This window comes from Rattus norvegicus, chromosome 11 (assembly GCF_036323735.1).
Source record: "Rattus norvegicus strain BN/NHsdMcwi chromosome 11, GRCr8, whole genome shotgun sequence".
NCBI lineage: Eukaryota > Metazoa > Chordata > Mammalia > Rodentia > Muridae > Rattus > Rattus norvegicus.
Window position 1 is genome coordinate 79380688 of NC_086029.1, and position 25349 is coordinate 79406036.

Here is a 25349-nt window from a genome sequence, read left to right on the forward strand (position 1 = left end):
GAGGACATCAGGTCCACTGGAACAAGAGCTGCTGTCCAGTGTGGGTGCTGGAAACAGAACTTGGGTCCTGGGCAGGAATGGTATGTACTCTTAACCACTGAGCCATGGCTCCAGCCCAGCCCATCCCCCATGGCCATAATATATAACAATAATAATTAGTAATTAATAATAATAAATGAAATTCATTGGTACACGTTTTACCAAAGGATGGACTCTTGATTCTTTACTTCTTGAATAAAGGTTTTACTGGGAGGCTCATTTCTGACCAAACTGCATATAGAACGATGGCGAACGATTCCAAAAATGGGTAGTAAAAGGCACTGAGGGGTTCAAACTATCTCTAAGATGCATCCAATTCTTAACTGCTGGCCTGGAACTATGTGCCCCTGAGGTCCACATATGGAAATTTAATATCTATTGTGAGGTATCGAGAAGGTGGGAACTAAACCCTACCATATTTAGAAGTGGGTCCTGGGGGAGGGGAATCTAACACTAGATAATTGAGCAGTTGGAATCCCGAATACTAGCGGGTGTAAAGACGAGACAGAGAAAGCTCACATGTATGTTCTCTGTCTCTCGCCACATGATGCCCCTGTGCCACCCTGGGGCTCTGCCAGCAGGAAGGCCATCACCAAATAAAGCTGCCAGCCTTGGGGCTACAGAGATACAAACTCACTAAACCTGCTTCACCTGCCGTTTGCCCTGGCTTCCCACTCCCAGCTCAAGAGTGAGGAGTCTGGGGAAGGGGGAGGGGGTGAGATCGGCTGGCAGGATACACATACTCACTTGAGCAGGATCTCATACTGGCCGGCATGCCAGGGCTGCACGTTCTTTAGAACCAGGGTGAACACGTCCTCATTCTGGAGCAGCTCAAAGTGGCCATGGTCCCTGGAGAGGGCTTTGCCATCTCGGAGCCAGTGCACAGTGGGAAAGGGGTCTCCAGCTATGGCGCAGGAGATGAGGACACTCTGGCCCAGGGAGGCTGTCACCGAACGAGGCTTGCTGATGAACCAGGGCTGGGTGCCATCATGGGGCTCTGGAAGTAGGCAATGGGGAAAAGAGAGAGAGAGGCCCTTTCAGCATGGGGCTGGGCATCCCCTCTATTCTTTGCGATGGCAAGTGTTGGAAGACAGTGTGCCACCAGAGAACGAGCGGTCTAGAAGTTGCTTGGAAATGGGAATGTGGACACGGTACGTGTTTCTTGCACATCTGCCTTGGTTATATTATCAGAGGGGAGTACTAATATGAATTTGTATAAGCCCGAGTACAATACCGAGTTCTAGGCTGATACTCAGGACCCGCATTGGATATGACCAATGAGAACTGTTACTTCCTGCACGTGCTTAGTCACCTTTCCTCTTGGAAAGGAGGTTTCTGTAGGAAGCTCAGAAACCTCGGTTCATATCCCAAACCATTAATGCCAGATTAAGTCTGCTACGGACTCCCTGCAGCACTCCATCTAGCTTAGCAGCAGCCCAACGAGTGCTGGAATGTCCGAGAGCGGGGAAGGAAGCCCAGCAATGCGAGCGCTTCGGATGGACAGTGATCTTTCTCTGAGGTTGCAATGGGACTGGAGCAGTCTGTTGTGTTTCCCTCATCTCTAAATGGCTTTGGCAGAAGTTGCACCCCCACCCCCTCAAAACATCTCAGCTTCACCTTGCACGGTGAGTATGGCCTGGGTGCGGACCTCCCCAGCGCTGTTCCAGGCCTCACAGGTGTATGTGCCCGTGTCCTCCGGGAACACTTCCTGGATACATAGGCTGTGCCAGCCACCTTTCTGCTCGAAGTGGAAGTCCTCTGACTCCTGGATCTCGTTCCCGTCGTGAAGCCATATGACTTCTGGAGGTGGGTTTCCTGAACACAAGAGTAGCAACAGGAGGTTGTCAGAGAGGGACGTCCCTAGCCAGGAAGCAACTGTGCACCTAATATGCTAATACTTGGCTAACAAAGTCTCTGCTTCTGTTTCCTCACACGTCCTGCCTTAGAGGGCTGTATGGAGGAATAATTGAGTCAATCTAATCTTTGCTAGCTGCCCTCAGAACGGCATATAGCACACAGAGAAATGTACCCCTGAAGCTGTTCCCTGCCCTGCCCTGCCTCACATAGAGACTCCACCTGCAGGAAATGCTGACACCCCGGCGGCTCCCTGTCACTGGAAAGAGCTCTGTAAGCTCTGGGCTGCCACACAAATGTGGTCCCAGGACCTCAGCTTGCAGAGGACTTCTAAGCTTGGTTCTCAGTATGTGGCAGAGCCAGCCTATGCTTCTGGAATGTGTTAGAAGTACAGATCAACGACCACGTGAGGGCTTCTTTAGGTTTGAAAGCCGACCACGAGGCTCTGCGTCCAGAGGGATGAGGCCCCTGAAGAGACATGAGAGTGAGCCGATGGCCATTTGTCAGATGGGTCAGACTCCACATGCCTGGAGGCCATGCGCAGAGTGCCTCTTATCTCTTCCAGTTGGACGTCTCTGTGAAGCTCTGCCTTCATCCTCTGAAGGACAAATCCTTGGGTCCTCATATTTATTATGTCTAGAGGGAAGAAGACACCCTGGGGCTCTGCTAGGAACCAAGAACCAGAGATACACGCAAAGGTGCTCTTGTCTACTCTGTCCTGAGTGTGGAGCTGGGACTTTGTGAGCTTCTCATGCTATGCCCAGCAAGGGCCAGGCGAGCTTGGTCTAGGTGCTAGCCATATTTCTTTTTCTGTTCTAGAAGGATCTTTGATCATCTCCTTTTTACCTTAAGGTCTCACTAGAGCAACTCAGACAGCTTCTGAGACTTGAGAGGTCCTCACAAAATAAATAAATAAATAAATAAATAAATAAATAAATAAATAAATAAATAAATAAATATCATTCTGCACCATTTAACATTCCAGAAAATCTTTACGGTCTTTTAAGTATAGGCGTACATTGTCTGCAAATTGAATGATTTGACTTCCTCATTTCCCACCCGCAACTTTTCTCTTTCTTTCTCTTGTCTTATCGCTATGGCTAGGATTTCAATCACTGTGTAGATTAAGAGGAGGAAAGACTGGACACCCCTGTTTTGTTCCTCATATGACTCAAAACTGGAAGAGACCCTATTGTGGAAATGAAAGGGGGCTGGTGGGAGGCCAGGAAAGGCAATGACTAAATATGGTTAAAGTACATAATGCTTTTGTATAAAATGTAATTGTGAAACCCATGGGTTTCCACAGCGAATATGCACTAATTAAAAAAAAAGAGAGTTGAAACTCCTTAAAATCCAAAATAAATAAATTAATTAATTAATAAATCAAAACCAAAACCAAACCAAACTAACCAAACTACAAAACAAAACAGAAACAAAAACAAAACAAACAAAATCCCCAAACATTCAATTGGAACTGGCCACATTAACCTTAAATATCTTCTTCCCCTGGACCATATAACCCTGAATCTACAAAATGCTACCCAGACAGCAGAAGAGAGAAGCCAAGAGACTTGTATCCCTTGCCGATGGATCCATGGTGGTTTTCTGGGCATCTAGGAGCAACACTCATTGCCACATGATCACTGTCTTATACACCCCAAGGAGAGAGCTATGGGAACAGACCTGACACCTGGACTGTCATAGTGACCTGGCTTCCATCCATGACTTTGAGGTCAGAGAGACCCTGCAGGAAGATGGGAGCGAAGAGCTTGCTGGGAGCTGGGGGCAGACGGTGCGCCCTCTCTCCTTCGCCTTTCTTTTCTGTGTGGTAGAAATAAAAACAGGAGGGAAACACTCAGGCACGCTACAAACACACTAGACGCCATAGCTGTGCTGAAGCTCAGGTCTGACGCATGCTGACAGGCTCTTGGACATCACCCGTAACAAGGTAGGTCCCGTGTCACTGCCACACATGACAATGGTCAGGTCTGACAGCAGAGACTAAACTGAAGTACCACAGAGTCCTGTGCAAATAAATTGTGGTTCCTCAGAAGGACCTCAGTGAGGAAGCTCACACTGGACACCTTCATGAAGACTTTTTCCTTTTAAATTCTTTTTACTCTTTAGAAAGAAGGGGTACACCCATGAAGTACAAAATCCAAAAGATACTGAAGGGTCTGTGTAAAGTCTCCCTCCCAACCTGGCTCCCAGGCACTGTCTCCCCTGAAACAAGCAATGCTCAGTTTCTTCTTAATCTTGCCAGATGTGATATATGCACGCAGCACTTAGAGTAAGCAGCTGACTAGTTCTCTTCCTTCTTCTTTCTTCTCCTTCCTATCCCTTCTTACCCCCTTCTTCTTGGTGCTGGGTATCAAATCCGGAATCTCATACAGAAATACATGTGCTACTACCAACCTATGAAGCCCACTTCCTCCTCTTCCTCCTCCTCGGTTTGAAAAATAAACTGAAGCTGGGTATGGCAACACACACCTATAATTGCTACACCGAGGAGGCAGAGAAGGGTGGGTCGGAGGCCAGCTTAGGGTAAGGTCATGTCTCAACTAACCAAAGTCAAACTCTAGGGTGGGATGTGGCTCAGTGATGGAGCAAGTGTCTCGCCTGTGTGTAAAGCACTGGGTTCATCCTACGGCCTCTCTCTGTCTCTCTCTCTCCCTCTTTACACACACACACACACACACACACACACACACACACACACACACACACACACACAACTAGAGAGAAAGCATATCAGTGGGTGGCTGCAGCAGGGGGTGGGAGACAGATTAGAGAAGAGCACTAAGGAATGCCTAAGAGAAACAGAAATGTTCACTTCTTAGGTCAGGGTAAATGTTTCACGGATATTAACATGTCTTCCAAAACCCATTTAAGTGAAACTCCTAAAATACATGCAAGGTTACTGTACCTTCATAAGACATCAGTAAAATCTGGGAGAGGGACAAAGGTAGCGTGCTAGGAAAGAAAAGGTGAAGACCAGGACAGCTCTCTGGGTACAAGCCTGGTCCACCTCCTCTGAGGAGATAGCTTTTCACAGAAGGGCTTTTCTGTAGTCTCGCCATCCTCCCCCAAGCTGGCTTCAACCAGTCTCCAGGAGTCGAACCTCTCCTGTAGCTTTTTGCTGTTGTTATTTTCTGGTACTCAAGGGAGTAGGATGAGTAGAGCAGGTGCTACAGCTTGAACTAAAAGGCAGGGTGAACCACAACAAGTTGTTGCTTTTTGATTGTTTGTAGTACTTGGTATCAAATCAAAGTCTGAGATAGGCAAATGTTTTACTTGATCCCTGGGAGTCACAATGAAATTTCACTCTCCATATGGAGGAACTAGAAATGGGTCCTCCAACGGGTGATTAGGTCATGGAGACACCACCCCTATGAAGGGATCAAAGTCTTTCTCAAGAAACTGGTAAAGTTCTTTGGGTACTGGATTAGTTCTCTCTAGAGTGAATTAAGTCTCACAGACCTGGATTAGTTCATGTGAGAATGGGGAGTTCTAATGTGAGCCTGGTACCTGTACTGGTGGTTTTTAGCACATGCTATCACATGTACAGACTTCTAGTGCTCCTTAGCCATGACAGGACAGAGCATGAAGCTTTTGTGAAGACCTCTGCAGAGATCTTTGTGACTTCTAGAGCTAGGAATTAAGATAAACCTCTTTACAAAGTATCTGCCTATGGGTATTTTGTTACAACAGAACCCAGACTAATACAATGGAATGTCTCTAATTTAAAAAGCAAAGTTTCAAGGGAGGACTCTAGTATTTGGGGTCTCCACCTCCAAACGGAAGCAAATTCCCAGCTTTCTTTCAAACTATAGGACTTTGGGGCTAGTTTCCAGGATGTCTGTCTTCTCTACCAGGTTAAGGTTGAACTCACAACATGCTAATTTTTACTTGTGGCTACAGAAAGCAAAGCTCTCCCAGCCCAGCCTCTGGGACCATGGAGGGATAAGGCTCAGAGAGTTGAATAAAGGTCAGAATAAAGCTTTGCCAGAGTGGCCGCAGCAGGGAGAATAAGGAGCAGGCGCAAGAGGAACTTAGACAGGACTGCCCTGCCCCACCTCTGCCCACCAGGTTGCGTTCTTGGTCCTTGCCCATATTTTGGGGATTGTCTTTCGATGGAGTGCAACTGCCGGTGGAGTATTGGCAGGAGGCTGTGAGAGTGGACTTAGGGAGCCTGTACTGGAAACACAGATCTATCTACCTCATGTAGCCTAGGCAGCTGTGGTCAAGAAAGCTGGCTGCCTCTGGAGGGTTGAGGGATTTTCTGTTGTGCACAGACTGAGAGGGCTGGAAGACAAAATGTTTTCCCTCTGCAGAGGACTCTCTGTTCCTGAATCTCTGCCTCACAGCCCAAGCCATGGAGCTCCAGACAGATGGATGAGAACTTCTGGATACCACAGGAGCATTCAAATCCCAATGTGCTCACCTTTCTGCTGGTGGCTGTCTGCTCTTCTAGGCTGGGTCATTCTCTCTCAGTTCTTCCCTTGCCTGCTCTCTCACCCGGGGCTCTGGGAAAGCCTCAGACTCTGGATCCCGGCTGATGGAGTCTAGAGATCTGTTTACACCACCCAACCTGCCCTGGGAGCTAAGAGGGATGGGGGACTAAGGGCGAGAGCTGTACCCCAACATGGCAGCTTGTTGGATCTAAAGCCTGAGTGTCTGTGTCTTGGATCTGGACAAGAGACATGTCTTAGGTTTCTACTGCTGTGATAAAACGCCATGCACCAAAACCAAATTAGGAAGGAAACTTTGAGTTTTTTCCCCCAGTGTATAACTCTCAGGTCTCACTCCACCTCTATGGAAAGTCAGGACAGGAACTCAAAGCAGGAACTGAAACAGAGGCCACGGAGAAACGCTGCTTCCTGGTTTGTTCTTATGGCTGGTTTAGCGTGTGCTTTCTTATTCCATCCAGGATCACTTGACTAGGGGCAGCACCACCCACAGTGGGCTGGGCTCTCTAGACACCAATCGTCTACAGGTTGATTTTTATGGAGGTATTTTCTCAATTGAGGTTACCTCCTCTCTGGAGGACTCTAAGTTGTGACAACTGGATAAAAAACGAGAAAACAACAACAAACTAGCCAGGACAGGCAGAAACCTGAGGCTTGGAGCCAGATCTGGATCATAAATAGGTCTCTGCCTCTACCTGAAGTTGTACGCCCTCGCCTGTCTCTCGGGTTGTCTCAGGGCTTCAGGGAGTTTTGAAGACAGAATGTGAAACCAATATGTGCAACCACAGTGCTGCCGAGCTTCCGTGCTTCCCTGTAAACCTACTATAAGCAGCAAAGGATCAGAAGCTGAAAATGCATTTGGTGAACAGCCCTACAGAGTCTTCCCAGCCCAGAGACAGAGCTCACTGTAGGGGACTGGCTGTTTGGTCACATTGCTGACATCTTGGGGTCACAATACTGACTGGGTCTCTTCACTCCTTACCATTGCTCACACTGCCAGTTCAGGAAATGCTTGAATTCAAAATTTAAAATTTGAGGCGGGTTTCCACCAGATGCTTATATATTCACAACAATATAAAGTTGAAAATTCCGAGTTGAACCTCCCTAAGACATTGTCCACACTCATTACCAATGGCATTTGTAGTCGTCTCCTGAGGACTGGCTGACTCTGGCCTGCCTAGAGTCACACAGGGGACCTATCAGCATCCTAAGAAGCCGTGGATCCTGAGCCCTCCATGACAATTATGCTTGACTTGTATGCTTGCTTGTTTGTAAGAGGCCCAAAGCGAGTTCTGTGATGTCATGCTTAGAGATACCATGGGGCAGATCTCAAAGTAAATCAATGGAACTTTGCTGAACCTCCCCAAGAGAGGAATCGGAAGAACCAGCCCAGGCTTAGGATGCAGAGTAGCTACCGCTCTTTCTTTCCTTTAGTCCTACAGGGACCACGGAAAGAAGAATGGAATGTTGGGAATTAATTTGCTCTCCAGCCTGCAGGTTGTCACTCCTGTTTGTTTTGAATCCCTCCAGCAGGTGCGGGGTAAATCAGGCAGGATCTGAATTCAGGGCAGTGAACAGCAGTCAATAAGCCCAACTTCTTCATGGGGTGAGAAAATGGCCAACCTTCCAATGAACATGGGCTGCATTGGGACTAAGACAACAGGGAGGGCCTTGGCTTCCCAGCAAATGGCTTCCTTTACACACCCTGAGAAAAGGAGCCTGGACTAGTTTCCTGGATCCCCAGTCCCAAACCACTGCCTACTGTACTTAGCACTTGCCCAGGCCTCCTGAGGGCAAGGCAGGGCACACCACAGATGCCTCTCCAAAGGGAATCAGCACTCTCCATTGCTGACCACAGCAAGCTGTGGGGCAGTGCCACAGACAACAGCACATTGCAGCTCACTCATAAAACAGATTTTTGACTGCTGACAAAAAGCAGAGTGGAGCCCAGTCAGGCAAAAGGGGGACTGTGAATGTTCATTATTACCAACGACTAAAACACAAATAGATGAGTATAGGGTGTACTGTGATCCCACTGCAGGACTCTTAGATGACTCAAAGAAACTATGTCAAAACAGCTGTGGGCTGGGGGTGTGGCTTGGTTGGTAGAGTGCATGACTTAAGCCAAGTTCAACACCCAGAACCACATAAAGCTCATAAAGCTGGGTATAATAGTGCATGAAGGCCAACAGTCTAGAGAGAGAGGCAGGAGGATCAGGAATTCAGATTCATTTGCCTCAGCTACACAATGAGTTCAAGGCCTGTCTCAAAAGAGCCTACACCGATATGTAATACCAGTCATTATGTATAAACAGTTTGCTTTCTTGAATCCCACTGGTTGTTTTGATTGAGTGGAGTCAATCAACAGCAGCCATGGAGGTAAAGCTGGAAGAGTTCTTGGCAAGACTTAGGGCAAGCACACTCCCATTTAAGGGAGGAAGGTGGCCTTTCTGATGTCCCAGGGCTGCAGTAGCCAAGAGGCATGAGAATACAAAGGACTGGACCAGGTTTCTTGCTTTCTCTCTGGGGACCTAAGAACAGGGCAGGTCATCCAAATACTACCTGTTATGGTTTGTATAAGCTTGGCCTAGGGAGTGGAATGATTAGAAGGTGTGGCTCTGTTGGAGTAGGTGTGGTCCAGTTGGGGTAGGTGTGGCCTTGTTGGAGCAGGTGTGTCACTGTGGGTGTGGGCTTTAAGACCCTCATCCTAGCTCCCTGGAAACCAGTATTCTGCTAGCAGCCTTCAGATGAAGATGTAGAACTCTCAGCTCCTCCTGCACCATGCCTGCCTGGGTGCTGCCGTGTTCCCACCTTCATGATAATGGACTGAACCTCTGAACCTGTAAGTCAGCCCCAATTAAATGTTGTTCCTTATAAAACTTGCCTAGGTCATAGTGTCTGTTCACAGCAGTAAAACCCTAACTAAGACACTACCCAAATACTGTGCCCATGCCCATGCCCATGCCCAGGACTGCCTGTTAGCTCAGAGGTCCTTTACTCTGGGAATGTCTTGCTTTGAGGTCATAATAGGAAGCCAGCCTCAGGGGTGAGAGATCTCCAGCTTTCTTCATCTGGAAATCAGGGCACTGGCCTCCCACAGTACACAGACTCCAAGGGAGTGATTACTGGGGCCAGGGGTGGATACCCTGTATCCAGCTCCAGAGGGGCTAGACTAAATATACCCGGCTTTTCCCACCACTGTGCTTCCTGATCCTGCTGAGAGCAAGCCTGGGAGAGGAGAGGCCGGCATTCTGGAGTCTGGAAGTACTCACTAGTCTAAGACTAACCGTCCAAGGTGAATTTATCTTGCTCTAGGTTTTGGTTCCCATGTCCCACATTGAACTGAGTGCCACTGTTCTACTAAGAGAAGGGACAGGTTCAGCCCATCCTTGAGAAGACATGAACTATGATCAAGGATGAGTGGCTGATAAGATAGCTCAGAAGCATGTGAAAATGATGCCATACGGTTGAAAGTTGTGGCACTGCAGCAAGCCACCCTGTCTGTCTACACAATTGTGTTTTTCCTTTCAGAACTCCCCCTCGAAAACCCCAACCAACAGCGTGACTTCAGCTCAAGAACAAACGCAACATTCTGAAAAACTTTGGAGAAAATTCAGTGCCCACGGGTTGAAGTAGCTCGTTGTGTCGTATGCCCACCTGGTCCAGAACAATAAGCAGTACCAGCTGCTCCCTAAACATAAGCCAGAAAAGCCCTCAGCTCCTCCTGGACCTGGGAGGAAGAGCCTTCCACAGCCTTCGTCCAGGAGGCTGGTCCTGGCTGCATTGTCTCTTGGTTTACTCTAACAAATTTCCTTCTTTCTCCCTCTACTATCTTTCCACAACCTTCTATGAGTTTAGTAGGCAAAATAACACGATTCTGAATTTCTTACAAACATCATCACCCCCATCCCCACCCCTGGACAACGTATGCTGGCCAGCCTGCTGCTCTCCAATGCCCTGAGTTTATGGATCTGAAAGTGTGTTCAATGAACATGCCTGGCTTCATCTTGAATCTACTGAAGAATCTCTTTAGTCCTTGAACATGAACCATTTTCCTTAGCTACCACAATGCAAAATGCCATTCCAATAGCGAACTGGATTCCCTCTCAACCCCGTTATTCAGTGGAAATTCAAAAAAGTCACCAACAGAGGGGCATCTATAGCCAATCTCCCCCCTTCTTTTACTTGGCGCTCAGATCGCAGTGTGTGTGGTGGCTGCATCAGGGACCAGTGCCTCCTCTCCCACACTCCAGGGCTTGGTTTCTTGGCCTTGCAGGAAGGCAGCCCAGCCCCTTCCCATTTCCAGGGCGCTTGGCACGCTGTAAATCCCTGGGGAGGTATCTGAATTCCCTTTCAACAGAAGTCTGCGTCCTAATCCGACAGAGCCTTCTTGGAAAGTCAGTCAGCTCAAGGACTGCTTTGATGGCATTTTTGGCCTTTCTTCCCCTGCTGACTTCTCAGAACCAAAGAAGCAAGTGGGAAGAGATGTGTTCAAGATGCATGGCGTCTCCAAAACGATCTGACCAGTAATGATGGGCTGCTAAACGAGAGGCAGGGCCACTACAACCCCAGCCTTCTTAAGGGCTTAGAAGTTGTAACCACACTAAACAGGCGGGCACAACAGCCAACTCCAGAGTTGTTTGCCCATGAGGCCTGGAAACTGCACTGCTGTTTGTGCTGTCCTAACTGGGGCACATTTTGCCACTGGGAACACAAGGCTTTCATTCTGGATGGTACTTTTGGTCAAGGTCTGCAAGCCAGGAAATGGGGGCCTATGGTCTACAGAGGGCTGTAAAACTCGACAGTTATGAGCCTCTATAATTGTCCAATTAGTAAAGCGAAGCGCCAGCTCGGAGCTCTGTACCAGAAGCACACATCCTGGCCTGCAAGCCTCCATGCAGTGTGAAGGCCCCAGCCTGGAGAAAATGACAAGCTGGGGGTACACGGACACCCCTTAACTCACTGCTTAAGTTTCAAAGGCTGTGAGCAGATGCTCGGGCGGACCAAGGTTCTCAGGATAGCTTTAAAAAGCAGGCCACAGACAATGCTGCCTCTCCTCCTTCAAGGAGTCTCTCTTTAGCCAATATGAGGGTCAGAAAGACAGCCAGTATGCTCGGCGGACAGAGGGCAGGGTCCATGACTTACGCCAGCAGACAGATGATATAAGGTCCACATTACATGTACACAGTTGGGATGAGCGGAGGAGGATAGGAGAGGCCACATGCCTAGGTGTTCAGAGTCAAGAACCTGGTTGCCTTTGAGGGACCTGTTTTCTTCACTAGGGACTCTTCTTCAAACAAACCCTCTAGCAAATGTCCTCATAAAATATATTTCCACATCTGATTTCTTTTTACCTAACCCACATTTTATGTCCTTATGTACCCCTTGCAGGCTCAGCATGCCTTTAGTTAAACAAACAAACCATTAGTGGAGAAACTATGTCAAAATAGGTACAATTAGCAGATTAATAATTCATCTTGTTGCTTAAGAATTTAGCCTTGGCATAGATACTGTGTGTGTGTGTGTGTGTGTGTGTGTATGTTGGTGTGCCTGTGTGTGTGTGTGTGTGTAGGTGTACCTGTGTGTGTGTGTGTATGTGTATAGGTGTGCCTGTGTGGTGTGTGTGTGTATGTGTGTGGGTATGCCTCTGTGTGTGTGTGTGTGTGTGTGTAGGTGTGCCTGTGTGGTGTGTATGTGTGTAGGTGTGCCTGTGTGGTGTGTGTGTGTGTAGGTGTGTATAGGTGTGAGGGTGTGTAGGTATGTCTGTGTGTATGTAGGTGTATAGGTGTGAGGGTGTGTGTGTGTGTGTACCTGCGTGTGTATAGCTGAGTATGTGTGTAGGCATGTGTGTGGTGTAATTTGAAAATATCCTAGCCTAAGGAAGTCCCCTGCCCAGGACTCAGACTTGATAATACAGAGAGCTATTAACTGTTTCTGGATCTTCCAGGACACTGCAGGAACCTGGATTCATCCATTCTGGATGGGGAGGGAAGACTATGTGGCTTGGTTAATAATGGGGAAGCAGGCACCTTTGATGAGGGCTGTTGAGAGCTGATTTGCAGGTCTCTTAGAAACGCACTAGAGCACTGAGATCTTTGATGACTGGGGAAGTTGAGGTAATACCTCCCTGCATGTGGGGAAGGCTTATCGACCTCACTGCTCTCTCAGTCACTGCTCGCCTGCTCCCAGGGGCTTCCAGGACAGGCCCTGTGCTAAATACAATATCGGGAGGCCAACAGGAAGACCGTAGATGTTTAAACAAGCAATCAGCAGTAGTCCTTAAACCTTGAGGGCCTGCAGGACATGACTCCTCCGGCAATGCTCTGCCAGTCTGTTCACCTGGCTCCAGTCAGTGGGCATCTTGAGTCGGCTGGTGTTGCTCCCACCCCAGGGCTTAAGTACTTGCTGTGCTGCCTGCTGCCTGCTGCCTGCTGCCTGCTGCCTGCTGCCTGCTGCCTGCTGCCTGCTGCCTGCTGCCTGCCTAGAACAACATCCAGCACAGGGGTGTGAGGATGGCAGATAAGCCTTGAAGGGCATCTTCAGATCTCTTCATTTCCCTAAGAGCATGCATCGGCCTGTGACGTCAAGCTGGGTCTTGACTGCTGCCTCCATCTCCATCAGAGGGCAAGAGTGGGGCCTTTGTCTGACTCGTGCCTTACAGTGTCCCCAGACCAGATGAATGCAGGTCCTTCGCAAAGATTTTGGTAAGTCAGGGCAACAAGAGGCGCAGGGTGTTAACAGGCTTATTCTGAGGTGAGTAAGGAAGGCTTCTGGGAGAAAGTGACATCAAGAACTAGAGGCCAGAGCTCTGAACGCCTGTGAAACCTTGACCAAAGGCTAAGGGGACAAGAAAGAGTCCCCGTGTCTTCCCTAAGTCTCAGAAAGAGCTGGGGGGTTGGGGTAGGGTGGGGGGTGGATTGCACCGTGGCTGCAGAATCAGTTCCTCGCTGGAAAGAATGGCAAGTAGAGGGCAATGTATTGCTGCACTGCGACACCTTGCGGTCAGAGCCTTGAGGTGCAGCACGGGAGCCTGTGGCCTAAAGTTGGTCTCAATCTGTTTCTGATTTGGAGCTGTGCAGCCCAGGCTGACCTTGAACTTCCAATCCTCCCTGTTCTTTACCTAGCAGATAGATAATACCTCAGTAGGTTGATTCTTTCATAAAAGCACTTCCTGGGACATTCTTGATCAAAGTTTGGACACTCATCGTCACGGCACATGTGGAACATCCCGGGGTCTGCGGACAAGGCACGGCCTGTCTATTTAATCCCCATTGTGCCAATGCTCCCAGGTCACAGAGGAAGGTGGTGCCTGGAGAGTTGACACCCAGGTGGCAGGAATAGGAGGTGGTGACTGGAATTCAGGTCAGGCAGCTGGCTTTGTATTCACACTTTGCACTGTGAGCGACAGAACCAGGCCTGGGTAGCTTTAGGGCAGGATGGAGCAGCAACTGAGGCAGGAGGGAAGAAGTCCCCTTAACAACTCCCAGGGGCCCAAAGCCAACGCAGCTGCTAAGACAGTCAGAGTAACTGCAAAGCTAACGCTGGTAGGAGATTCGGTCTGGAACCTCTAAGGCATCTGGGGCAGGATGCTAGAAATGTCACTGTGCCAGGCTTCCTCTGCCAGCTCTGTGCAGGGAAGGCTGCATCGGGCTCCAGTGTGGTTCTATCTGTCTTGTTTTCCATTTATGGTTCTGCGCCTCAGTCTGACTTGGACAGGACAGCATATCCCCCACCCAGGAGGGCACTCACTCACTGGGCTGCTGACAGCAGATCCAGGGGTCCTGATGGAGTTACACTGCAGCTTTTCTCCTTTTGCTTTAAGACATATTTAGATAGGCAATCATGCAGCCCTCCCCAGCCTTCCCAACCCTCTGGAGTCAGGAGAACACCCCAGAGTTCCCCATCCTTCATCTGAAGACCTCCCCCTATACATACACAGAGAGAGAGGGGGGGGGAGCAAGAGAGAGAGGGAGAGGGAGAGAGAGGGAGAGGGAGAGAGAGGGAGAGGGAGAGACTGTTAGCTGAGTCTCTAATTGAAGGCAGACACGGGATTCGTTGTTGATTATCAGAGGAAGCTGTCGATACAAGACTGGGTAAAGTGGCCCAGCCCATTGTACTTTCCTGCCCACTACAGGCTGGCTAGCCTCTGGGAAAAGGGAAAAGCTGCTGCCCTAGGCCTGCAAGACCAGGCTGTGAACTTCTGTGCTTCCCTGGAAATCCATACCATAGTCCCCCGAGGGCCCCAGCAGCCATGGCATGAGAACCGTGGAGATAAGTTGGTTCCATGTCTGTACCAGAAAAGCTCTCACGGGCCACTGCTAGCTCTGACCCCAGTGCAGAAGGCTTCCTGGAAGGAAGGGGCAGACGGGTTCACACATGACTCCACATAGAGGCATTTCTTCAGAGAAATCCAAGTCTCTCCTGGCAGATGGATGCACAGGGCAGCAGACACGGGCCGCATGTCTGTTAGTGAAGCTCTCTGAGCCCTAGGGAAGGACAGCTCCCTTTCTTCCCCTTATGGCTAGTCTCCAACCTCAGGTCAGGGGAGGAGTACTCTGAGAAAGGCCAGTTAGGAGGTGACCTAGGCCTCGGTCCCAGGACCTGGACTCAGAAACAAGTTTTACCTACGACCCTGTGCTGTCCAAGTTCCACTGGTGTCAAGGCCTTTAGACCCTTCTGTATAAAACAGGGACAACACTGTCCCCTAAGCTCAGAGTCTCGGTGAGGTGACACAGCTGAGGAGATAAGAGTAGGCAGAAGTCCCTTTTCTGTCATGCCATCTCATGCAGCCCCCAGAATGTGGCTGTTCACACTCCAAGAGTGTCCTACTGTGAGGCCTGAATTTGGTGGGGACAAAAGAAATGAGGTGTGGTTTTCTGCTTGGTTGACAGGGGTGACAGGCACACTCTACCCAGACCAAGCATCCAGCAGATACAGACACTCTTAGGAGCTGGGGACACAAGTGGAGGAAAGGTGAGACCAGGCTTACCTGCGGCCTGGACACCTTCCCTTTCTATAAACAGCCACTGTGAATATCCACAGCCCAGCAGGGTCCGTCTGGAGCCTACAATTCCTGGAGACTCCTGAGGACTAAGTGCTGGTGACCAATGGATGACTGTGATAATCAGGTTGCTTGGCAACAGGGTGGTGCCGGTTGAAAAGAAGCGTGGATGGGGGAAGGGCAGGGCCTGGGTAGGTGAGGAAAACCCTGTGACTGTCAGGTGTCTCAGTAACTGCTTCTAGCCCCTGAGGGCAGAGTCATCCGTGAGGCCCCTGAGTGTTAATGACACGTGAATACCCTCCTGAAGTCTTGCAGTGCCCACGACCCAGTGAGGACAAAGGATGGGGAGCAGACTCCCATTCCTGGGGATCCCCAGAGACCATCTCTTCCATCAGCCTGCCTTCATGGTCAGGTCAGGGCCTTCCCCTCCCTCCCCTTCTTCTTCGCTTTCTTTTTCCTTCCTTTCATTCGGAACAGGGTCTTGCTTTCTATATATTTCAGGTTGGCCTGGAAATCAGGATTGTCCCGCCTCATGCTCTCTAGCGCTGGAAAGTCAGGTGGCCACTGTGTGCCTGCGCTCAGGACTTTCTGTGTAAAAGTCCTTTGTCCCTAGATGTTTCAGCAGCCCCTCTGCTCCATAGCTGCCTGCCAGAAACCACAATTCCACTTAGAGTTCGGCTCCTTGGATTTGGGCTGGCAATCGTATGGTCTTATAAAAACATTCTTTCTTCAATGCAGACAGGTGTCTGTAGGGGAAATGCATCTAGCAACATGCTTGAAAGATCCTACCTTGGACCGTGACCGTGGCACTGCAGGACACCTGCCCCAAGGCATTCTCAGCCAGGCAGGTGTAGGTGCCACGGTCCTCGGGCAGGGCATCCTGGATGTGGAGCTCGGCCTCGCCAGCCTCACAGATGGATCGAGCAAACTGGATGGGCTGCCCTGCAGAGGGAAGCATAGAAAGGGCTCAGACCAGGAGCACATGGTGGTGGGGACTAGCCCTGACCCCAGCTGGGCAACTTGGGCCGGCCCCAATCCATGGAGGACAAGAGCGGGCCTGAAAAGACAGGGCAGAGTCACTCTGGAAGAATTTGGCATGGCGGGGCGGCAAGGACAGACAGCTGGCATTTTGGGGTAATCTCTATTCCACACCTGGGAAGAATCCTGCAAGGTCTTTTGGTTCACAGCCCAGGCTGAGGCAGAATAGACCTCACCCAGACTGGGCATGCGGCTCTCCGCTCCTTTGAGATGTCTCCAGAAATAATCATTCCACTTCCCATCATAGATATTGATCAGAAAGCAAAGCAGCAGCCCCACCCTAATATCATTTCCTCTGTGCAATAAACTACGCTTTAGTAGTCAAGAAAGAGAGAAACACAGAGAATGGGAAATGAATGCTCCTTCTACTAGAAACCCTCTTCCTATGCAGTCCTACATGGCAACGGGTTGTAAGCAGTTAGCGTCAGGGCTGCTCACAACACTGCGTGCTCTAAAACTTTATCATTCTATAACAGAACCTTTGTTTATAGGGAAATAGTCTGTCTCCTTACTGAAGAGTCTGGTCTGCTAGCAGGAATGTGTCCCTCTGCCATATAGGAAGCAACTGTCAGTTCCTTCTCTTGCCAGGCCCCCAGTCCTAGTTTGCACCTCATAAAATTAAGGGTGGGAGGCAGGAGAGCCAGGCAGTTTAGTGAGGAACAGCCCTCCCCACAAAGCAATGTTTTCTTCTGCTTATAACAACACTTCATGTCTCCAGGACAGCTTAGCAGAGACTGCCAAGGAAGGGGGGTGGGGAGGGGTTGGGGGAGGGGGTGGGAAAAGAACCTTCCCAATCCATTGCACTCCATAAAAGTGTGACTGGGAGGGGTGGAGAGAGGGAGGAAAGGCAGGGGCCAGAATCTTACCATTGAAAGGACTGACTACCCTTCCCTTTTATTTTTCTAACAATGACACCCCTAAAACCTGAGATCACCAGCATGCTACATGACTGTCGCCAGCCTGTCTCCTCTGTCCCAACATATGTGGCAAGCACTAAGAGAGCCTGTCTTTTTGGATGCACAGCCCCCGACTCCTCTAGCTGCTGAAGAAGAAGCTGCTGGCTGGCTCAGAACAAGTCATGGTTGAGAGCTAAGAAACTCCCAGCCTAGAGGCTCCTTTGGATGGGTTAGTAGCCACGGAGGGGAATTTAAGCACTATTGCCCTCTAGTGGGAAAAGTGTGGATAGCCAAAGTCTACGTCATGCTCAGTTCCCACTACTTTCAGCAAACATAGCCCATGGTTCAAAACCCATCTGCAACCTATTATATATGTATATGTGTATGCATATGCATTTTTGTGTATATAAATAATTATATATAATTATTAAATTATAGCATTTAACTGTTTACAATTATTTAAAATGCAGCACATAATTATTATATACTTTATCTAATACATTGTATTGTTAGAACAATTATATATATACATATATATATGTACATATATATGTATATATATATAAATTCTTTGGGAATTTCATTCAATATACTTTGGTCATGGTCTTCCCAACTGCCCCCTTTACGGTTACCAGATCCATTCCCACCTCAACCTGCAACTTTGTATCTGTTTTGTTGTTTTGTTTGATTAACTCATCAAGTCCAATCTATGCTGTTTCCAATATATTCCTGGGAATGGGGCACGCTAGGCCTACCCCTTAAGGGGGTAAACCCTTAAAGAAAACAGATTCTCCCTCCCCCAGAAGCCACCCACTACAATAGCTCTCATTAGCTAGGGGTGGGGCTCATGAGCCCTTCCCTGCTCCACTCTAGAATGTTACACTTGATCTTAGCCAAAAGGCCGAGAAGCGACCCGTTCTAGAATGTTAGCCGGCTGGATCTTGTACAGGTCTCATGCGGGCAGCCGCAGCTGCTGAGAGCTCATGAATGCAGCCGTTCTGTGTCGCCTGTTTCAGTCCAGCCCTCTTCTGCTTCTGGATCTTATGGTTTTGTGTCCCATCTTCTGAGGTGGTCCCGAGTCTTGGGATGAACATTACAGAGAGCCCATTTGTGGCTGAGCACTCCAATGACATTCATTTCCTGCATATCGACCAGCTGTGAGTGTCTGGTAACCACTGTCCACTGCACGAAAGAACTTTTTTGCACTGACTCATGCAATTTGGTTTCACATATCTGGCAAATCAAAAGTGCTATTTAAGTAATATGTATATTAATAAATTAAAATGTATTGATCTATATTTCTAATAAAAAAGAAAAAATTCCTGACACGAGGAAATTGCATGAAATTCTTATTTCAGTGTTACATAGAGAGACCCTGTCTCAAAAACAAAAGTCAAAGAGCTTTACTTAATTATGGAAGTACAATTAGCGTCATTAACTTTCCACACTGTCTTAGCGGCACAACGGTGGAGTCGGATAGTCGTTACACAGGTGTGTACCCTGGAAACCTGGAAGGATTTACAAACCGGTTTTCCGGAGGAAATGCTCGCTGACCCTTGTTTAGGTTTGCCCAGTCAAAGTGAAGCTGTCACTCAGACCCAAGATTGGCCCTTAGGCTCATAAGGTAAGGTCCGCTCTAGCTGCAAACAGGCTGGGTCCTTGCCGTCAGTCCTAGGGTCCCCCTAGGACTTTATTTACTTATAGAATTACAATAACATCATAAAGAATCACTAGTTTTTATCCTTAGATCCACCTGCCCCCCCCAAAAGGTCAGATTCCTTGTCTACATTCCGATGTGGTTCACTGGGTTATCCATCTGCATGCATCAATATTGACTCAGCAAATGCTTATTGATGATCTCCTAGGAGTCTAATTACAAGACACGAAACCGAGCTGCATGTGCGTCTCTGGGCGGGCATCTCACTGCCCGCTTTATATATATGAACAGAGTAAGTCTGTAACAGTTGCCCTGCCAGGCTATCAGCAGTGTTTCCAAAGAGCAGACGAGCTAGGTCAGCTGGTAAGCAGCACAGCCAGTTCCCATGCCGTCTCTTTTCTGCACCTCTGAGGTACACATGGTTCAGAGTGAGAAGAGAGAACTCAGGTGAGCCAAAGGGACAGGAGCAGGGGGAACTCACCATTGAGCAGCCAAGTGACCTGGGGTGCTGGGGTCCCCCGTACAGAGCACCGTAGCACAAAATCCTGGCCTTCAATGACAACACTGTCCTTCAGAACACTAGAGAAGGAAGGGGCTGTCTGCGTCAAGCTTGGCCCTGTGAAGGCAAACAACAGAAAGGTCCTCTCAGATCCCAGCTCACCCACCTGGTGACCAACCTTGCAAGGCAGATACCCCATTGTCCTGGGCCCTGGGCTTCCTCAATAGCTGGCTGTATCTTTCCTACCTTCATCCTCAGGGATGCCCGAGTCCATTCGGTACAACTGAAAGGGGGCCTTCCACACGCACAAAGCTCCCTAGTGCTAGGGCACTCACACTCAGGCCTGCCTTCTTTCCCTGCGACTCAAGCCTCTCCCGTCTACTTTTGACATTTGCCCTCTGCTATCCTGATCATCCTGGCAGTGCCTTCTCCCCTCTTTCTGGGTGTGACTCTGTGTTCTGGGTCTCCTCTTCATACATGCCACCACTAACTGCACACTCTTACTGCATGGTTCAAATTAGTATCCTATGCGTAGAAACTACGGACCCATGGTGAGAGCATTTCCATTTGAAATTTTTAAAATTATTTTTTCCAATTCCAGGAATGAATCAAATGGCAAAGAGTCATATGTGCTTTCCAAGTGTGGCTTAAGCCCTGTTCTAGGTCAAAGGTTCACAGTGATTGAGGGCAGCGCTGTGTACACACACACACACACACACACACACACACAAATGAATTTTCTACTCTAAGAGACCTGCCTGCTGAACTTTCCAAGTTCAAACCTCCCACACCGTGGATCTGAAAACATTTTAAACTTTAAGGATTTTAATTCAGAGCAGCAGGGATGGGCTGAAGTGATGACTCAGTGGTTAAGAGCATTGACTGGTCTTCCAGAGGTCCTGAGTTCAATTCCCAGAAACCACATGGTGGCTCACAACCATCTGTAATGGGATCTGATGCCCTCTCTGGTGTGTCTGAAAACAGCTACAGTATACTCATATACATTAAATTAGTTAATTAATTAATTAATTTTTGAAAAGAGAAAGCAATGGGGATAGACTCTGGCTTCTAAACCAGCAGAATCAACAGGGCAACTGGGTTTGGTGATGAGAAGACATAACTGGCGCTCCTAGAGAGAGGCGGAGGCAAGCTATACAGCACCTCAGGGGTTATTGACAGTGCTCATGAACTTGGGGGGTGACAGTTCAGGTACCCTTCTAGTTGTGATGGTGACCATACTCTGAGGGCACTATCATCAGCCTCAATCATGGATGAAGCCCATCATTTCCTACAGTCAGATCCACAGTGAAGCAAAGTTCACACCAACTCTGACTCCATGACCTCACTCCCTCTAGACCTCAGGAGGGTAGGTGGTAGGTGAGCAGCCACAGGACAGAGCAATGGTGTTTCTGATCAGGCCTGGCACAGAGGAAGGAACAGCTAGCCCAAGGGCTGTAGGAAGGCGCCATCTATACCTTCTCTGAGTCACTGTCAGGTTCCCTCAATAGGGAGATGCTATTCAGAGACACTGACAAGATTATACTCCTAGCTGACGTGGGTTTGAAACATGGTGTCTTCTATGAGGCACATGTCAAGTAACATACCTGTACTGTAGCTAAGTATTCTCATCTGGAAAGTGGCTGTACCTATGATTATCTATCCAGGCAATTGGGACCATTCAATAAAATAACACAAGCAATGCAAGGACAGCATTTGACACAAACCTGTTCTATAGAACAGAGGTACTCAACCTCTCTAATGCTGCGACCTTTTAATACAGTTCCTCGTCTCGTGGTGACTCCCAACTATACAGGTTATTTTTGTTGTTGTTGCTAGCTCACGACTGCAATTTTGCTGCTGTTATGAGTTGCAATGTAAATGTTTTTGGAGACAGAGGTTTGCCAAAGGAGTCACAACCCACGGGTTGAGAAGTGCTGCTATAGAAACATTTCCCTGCGAATGTTTACTGCTCTCATTGAATAGAGAAAGTGCTCGGAAGCTGTACACAGAAGCTGTGCATGGAAACTGTGCTTGGAAGCTGTGAACAGAAGCTGTGCACAGAAGCAGTGTGCAGAGGCTGTGCACGGAAGCTGTGCACAGAAGCAGTGTGCAGAAGCTGTGCACGGAAGCAGTGTGCAGAAGCTGTGCACGGAAGCTGTGTAGAGAAGCTGTGCATGGAAGCTGTGCACGGAAGCAGTGTGCAGAAGCTGTGCACGGAAGCAGTGTGCAGAAGCTGTGCACGGAAGTGTGTAGAGAAGCTGTGCACGGAAACAGTGCGTGGAGCAAGCACAGCTTGGTGCGAAAGAATAGAGAGGTCAAGGAAGAGCTCAATAGTAACCGAGAAGGAAGAGATTTCCCTGCGTGGGGGAAGACGGAAGACTAGAGGCAGAGTCATCGCTGCTGGATAAGATGTCCACGGAGGGTGGAAGGGATACAAGAGATGTGTGAGTCAAGGAAGACAGCCTTTATGCAGTTAGAGGGAGGGGATGCTAAGGAACATTCACGGCACAGACTGTGTCTTGCTAAAGTATTGCCAAGAACGAACGGGAGATTTGCAGTACGGAGTGGTCGCAAGGTAGCTGACATCATAAGAGGGTAGGGGGATACGGTGTGCTTCTAGAAGGGCAGAGCGAAACACAAACCCCCAAACCTCTGCAATCTACTCCATAAAAGCAGAGGGAACGTCATCGCAGATTCTAGATCAAGCTTTCCAGAACACTGGCTATGAACCATGGCTTGAGAAAAGCAAACCCCACCTCCCAAGCTCGCTGGATCTTGGTAAGGACAGCTGACTTATCGGTCTCTCTTTCTTTGAAAAAAACAAATGGTCCTTGAGTGGCACTATCAGGAGGTATGGCCATGCTGGTGTGGGCGTGGTTTTGTTGGAGGAAGTGTGTTTCCGTCTTCCTGCTGCCTGCCAGTCCAGATGTAGAACTCCCGGCTCCTTCTCCAGCACCAGGTCTGCCTGCGAGCCACTATGCTTCCCGCCATGACAATAACAGACTAAACCTCCGAACTGTAAGCCAGCCCCAAATACATGCTTTCCTTTTTAAGAGTCGCCGTGGTCATGGTGTCTTTTCACAGCAATAGTTCCCTGAGACACCTTCCCTTCCCTTCCCTTCACCATAGCTCTCTGCAGCTTTGAAAACCAGAAGCAACTATGTGTGAGTGTGAGTGTACGTGTGTGTGCATATGTATGAGTGTATGAATGTTATATGTGTAAAGCAATCATAATTATATTAGAATATGTCATAAATTAAAGAAGTAGTGATGGGGACATGTGAGATGAATTGGGGCAGGAGAGAGAGGGGGTGTAAATGTTCAAATGCAGTATATTCGTGTATGAAATTTAAAAAAAATTAAAGTTAAAAATGCCTAGAAAGCAGTCATCCACTGATGACTGGACAAAAGCCACAGGCTGATCCAGACAGTGAGATGTTGTAAAGGTGAATGAAGCACCGGCAGGAGCTACACAAGGACGAAACCGGGAGACGTTCTTCTAAGAGAAAGAAGCCTTTCACAGAAGACCACATGTTATGGGAGTGGAGTCTGTTGATACAAAATGTTCAGAATGGGCAAATCCATAGAGATAGAAAATAAATAATGGTTGACGGAGCTGGGACCTTGGGAATGGCAGTGTCTGATGTAGGGTGTGACTTGGAGTGATTTTGGTTAGGTGGTGGTGATCGCCACACAACTCTGTGAATGTGTTCAAATCAGTGAACTACAAGCTTTAAAGGACGACTTTTATGTTATATGACTGATGTCTCAAAATTGCCTACCACATAAACCAGCAAAAATAACAGCAGAGCGATTGGTATATGTGAGAGACAAATTAACCCAAGATGTGGATAAGAAGAAAGAAAGAAAGAAAGAAAGAAAGAAAGAAAGAAAGAAAGAAAGAAAGAAAGGAAGATAGATTTTTTTTCCTCAAAGATTTAGACAAACTCACAGCAGACAAAGCCACAGGAAGGAGAATCTTGGCTCTCCAGATATCTGAGTTGCCTTTGGTAGATCTGAAAACACACATCTAAGCCTTGTGAGCCCTGCCCATGGGTGTTCCATCTCCAAAAGAAATGGATAACCTTCCTTGTGAAGAAATTCACCATCAGGTAAAATCCAAGGAGAGAAACAAGCAAGGGAGCTGGAGAGACAGCTCTGCAGTTAGGAATACTTGCTACTCTCCCAGAGGTCCCAGGTTGAGTCCCCAGCACGGATGACAGATGGCTTACAACTGCACGTAACCCCAGTTCCAGAGGAGCCACACCTCTTCTACTGAGTTATTTCCTGTGGGGATTTTCACATAGACACACAAGTGGAAAGAGAATGGAGTGAATCCCTGTGTAGCTGCCACTCAGTGTTTATATACACTAGAATTATTTTATTGGTATTCTTGTCCATGCCATCCAAATGTAAAGTATTTTTAGGACAAATACAAGAAATCACATAAGTTTCACTGGAGAATAAGTTAAAAGGAAACCATGAGAGCATCACCATGATCTTAAATAATGTATTTCATATTTGTCAACATCTATATTTTTTCTGATGTCTTGCAAAAGACTTTAAAAATTGTTTCAGGGGCTGGAGAGATGGCTCAGCAGTTCAGAGCACTGACTGCTCTTCCAGAGGTCCTGAGTTCAATTCCCAGCAATCACATGGTGGCTCATAACTATCTATAATGAGATCTGGTGCCCTCTTCTGGCATGCAGGCATATATGCAAGCTGAACACTGTATACATAATAGATAAATAAATCTTTTAAAAAATTTATTTCAGTCAGAACCCTACAAAGTTCACAAAAGGTCAACACTGATGTTATTTATAACTTTTGTGCCTCTCTCCTTTCTATTTCCCTGTAATTCATGTATTAAAATAACTTGGCAAAGGTTGTTGTTCTTTTAGAGCTCCCAACTTTGTGTGTTCTACTTGTGATTCTACTACTGTGGTCTTGTTTACCCATGGTTCGATACGAACCTGGGGCCCACAACAGTGCATTTATGTATTTAAAGGGGAAATTTTTAGAAATTAAATTTATTTAGTGTGTGTGCATGTGCATGCACGCCATAGCAAGGGTGCAGAGGACAGAGGACAACCTTGTGGGGGTTGCTTCCTCCTCCCACAATGTGTATCCTGGGGACTGAACTCAGGTCATCAGGTTTGACAATAAGCTCCCTTGTCCTCTGAATCCTCTCATCAGACCAGGGGGAAAGGTTTATAGGAAAGCAAACGGAAACATTGACTGACTGACCGACTTCCTCTCTCTTCTTTCGTTACGGTGTCAGAGATCAAACTCCTGTAAGCTAGACAAGCGCTCTACCTCTGAGCTGTATGCTCAGTCCAACTCATCATTGCTTCTCTATAACAGTGAAAAAATGCTAACACCAGAAACAGTCAACAAGACGAGAAGATGCTGAAGGTGTCCATGCCCACTCTCACAGTATTATACGGCTACTAAAAGTCTGCCTCCAAAACACATTAAACCATATAGAAATACGCTGCATGAGTGAATTGGGATAGATAGCAGCATTCAAACAAGCACAGTGCTGATTCTGTTTAAAAGACACTAGAATACTCATTTGGGAGCCAGAAGATTATGTGTGGTTTAAATCCCGAGCATTCTATAAACAGATGCTGAATAAGCATAGAGGGCGTGGTTCCCCACCTTCTCGGATTTCTTTAAGCCTGTCTATTTAGTGAACGCTCACTCTCTGTGGTTAAGGCTGAGTCAGGGCACTACTTGGACGGCTGAGGTTCCTAAAAAAAGTGTAGCTGTCAACTGGCCTTGGAGTGGACTGGGCAATGTCTCTTTTGATGTGATTCTGCAATAAACATCAGATTAAGAATCAGGGGGTGGGAGTAGTGACTTTTCTCTTGGCCTGAGGGTGAGGATGACTGGG

General features: G+C 48.0%; 1 protein-coding gene and 1 long non-coding RNA gene across 6 annotated transcripts in view; one reads left to right on the forward strand and one right to left on the reverse strand.

The window, feature by feature from the left end:
- The window catches only part of Mylk (myosin light chain kinase), a 247208-nt gene that overhangs the window by 92445 nt on the left and 129414 nt on the right, over positions 1 to 25349 (reverse strand). For 4 of the 5 annotated variants that reach the window (NM_001105874.2, XM_006248434.5, XM_039088119.2 and 1 more), the window contains exons 10-14: positions 19436 to 19570; positions 16153 to 16305; positions 3577 to 3714; positions 1657 to 1854; positions 787 to 1036 (exon numbers count right to left, since the gene is read on the reverse strand). In NM_001105874.2, the coding sequence (NP_001099344.2) occupies positions 787 to 1036; positions 1657 to 1854; positions 3577 to 3714; positions 16153 to 16305; positions 19436 to 19570 (874 nt within the window). Of the gene's footprint in view, positions 1 to 786; positions 1037 to 1656; positions 1855 to 3576; positions 3715 to 15351; positions 15461 to 16152; positions 16306 to 19435; positions 19571 to 25349 lie in introns of those variants that run through there. The other variant, XM_039088120.2, reaches the window with a different exon arrangement.
- On the forward strand, positions 7265 to 10367 carry LOC134481010 (uncharacterized). Its single transcript, XR_010056153.1, has 2 exons — positions 7265 to 9657; positions 9894 to 10367. It is a non-coding gene; the product is annotated as an uncharacterized LOC134481010 (long non-coding RNA).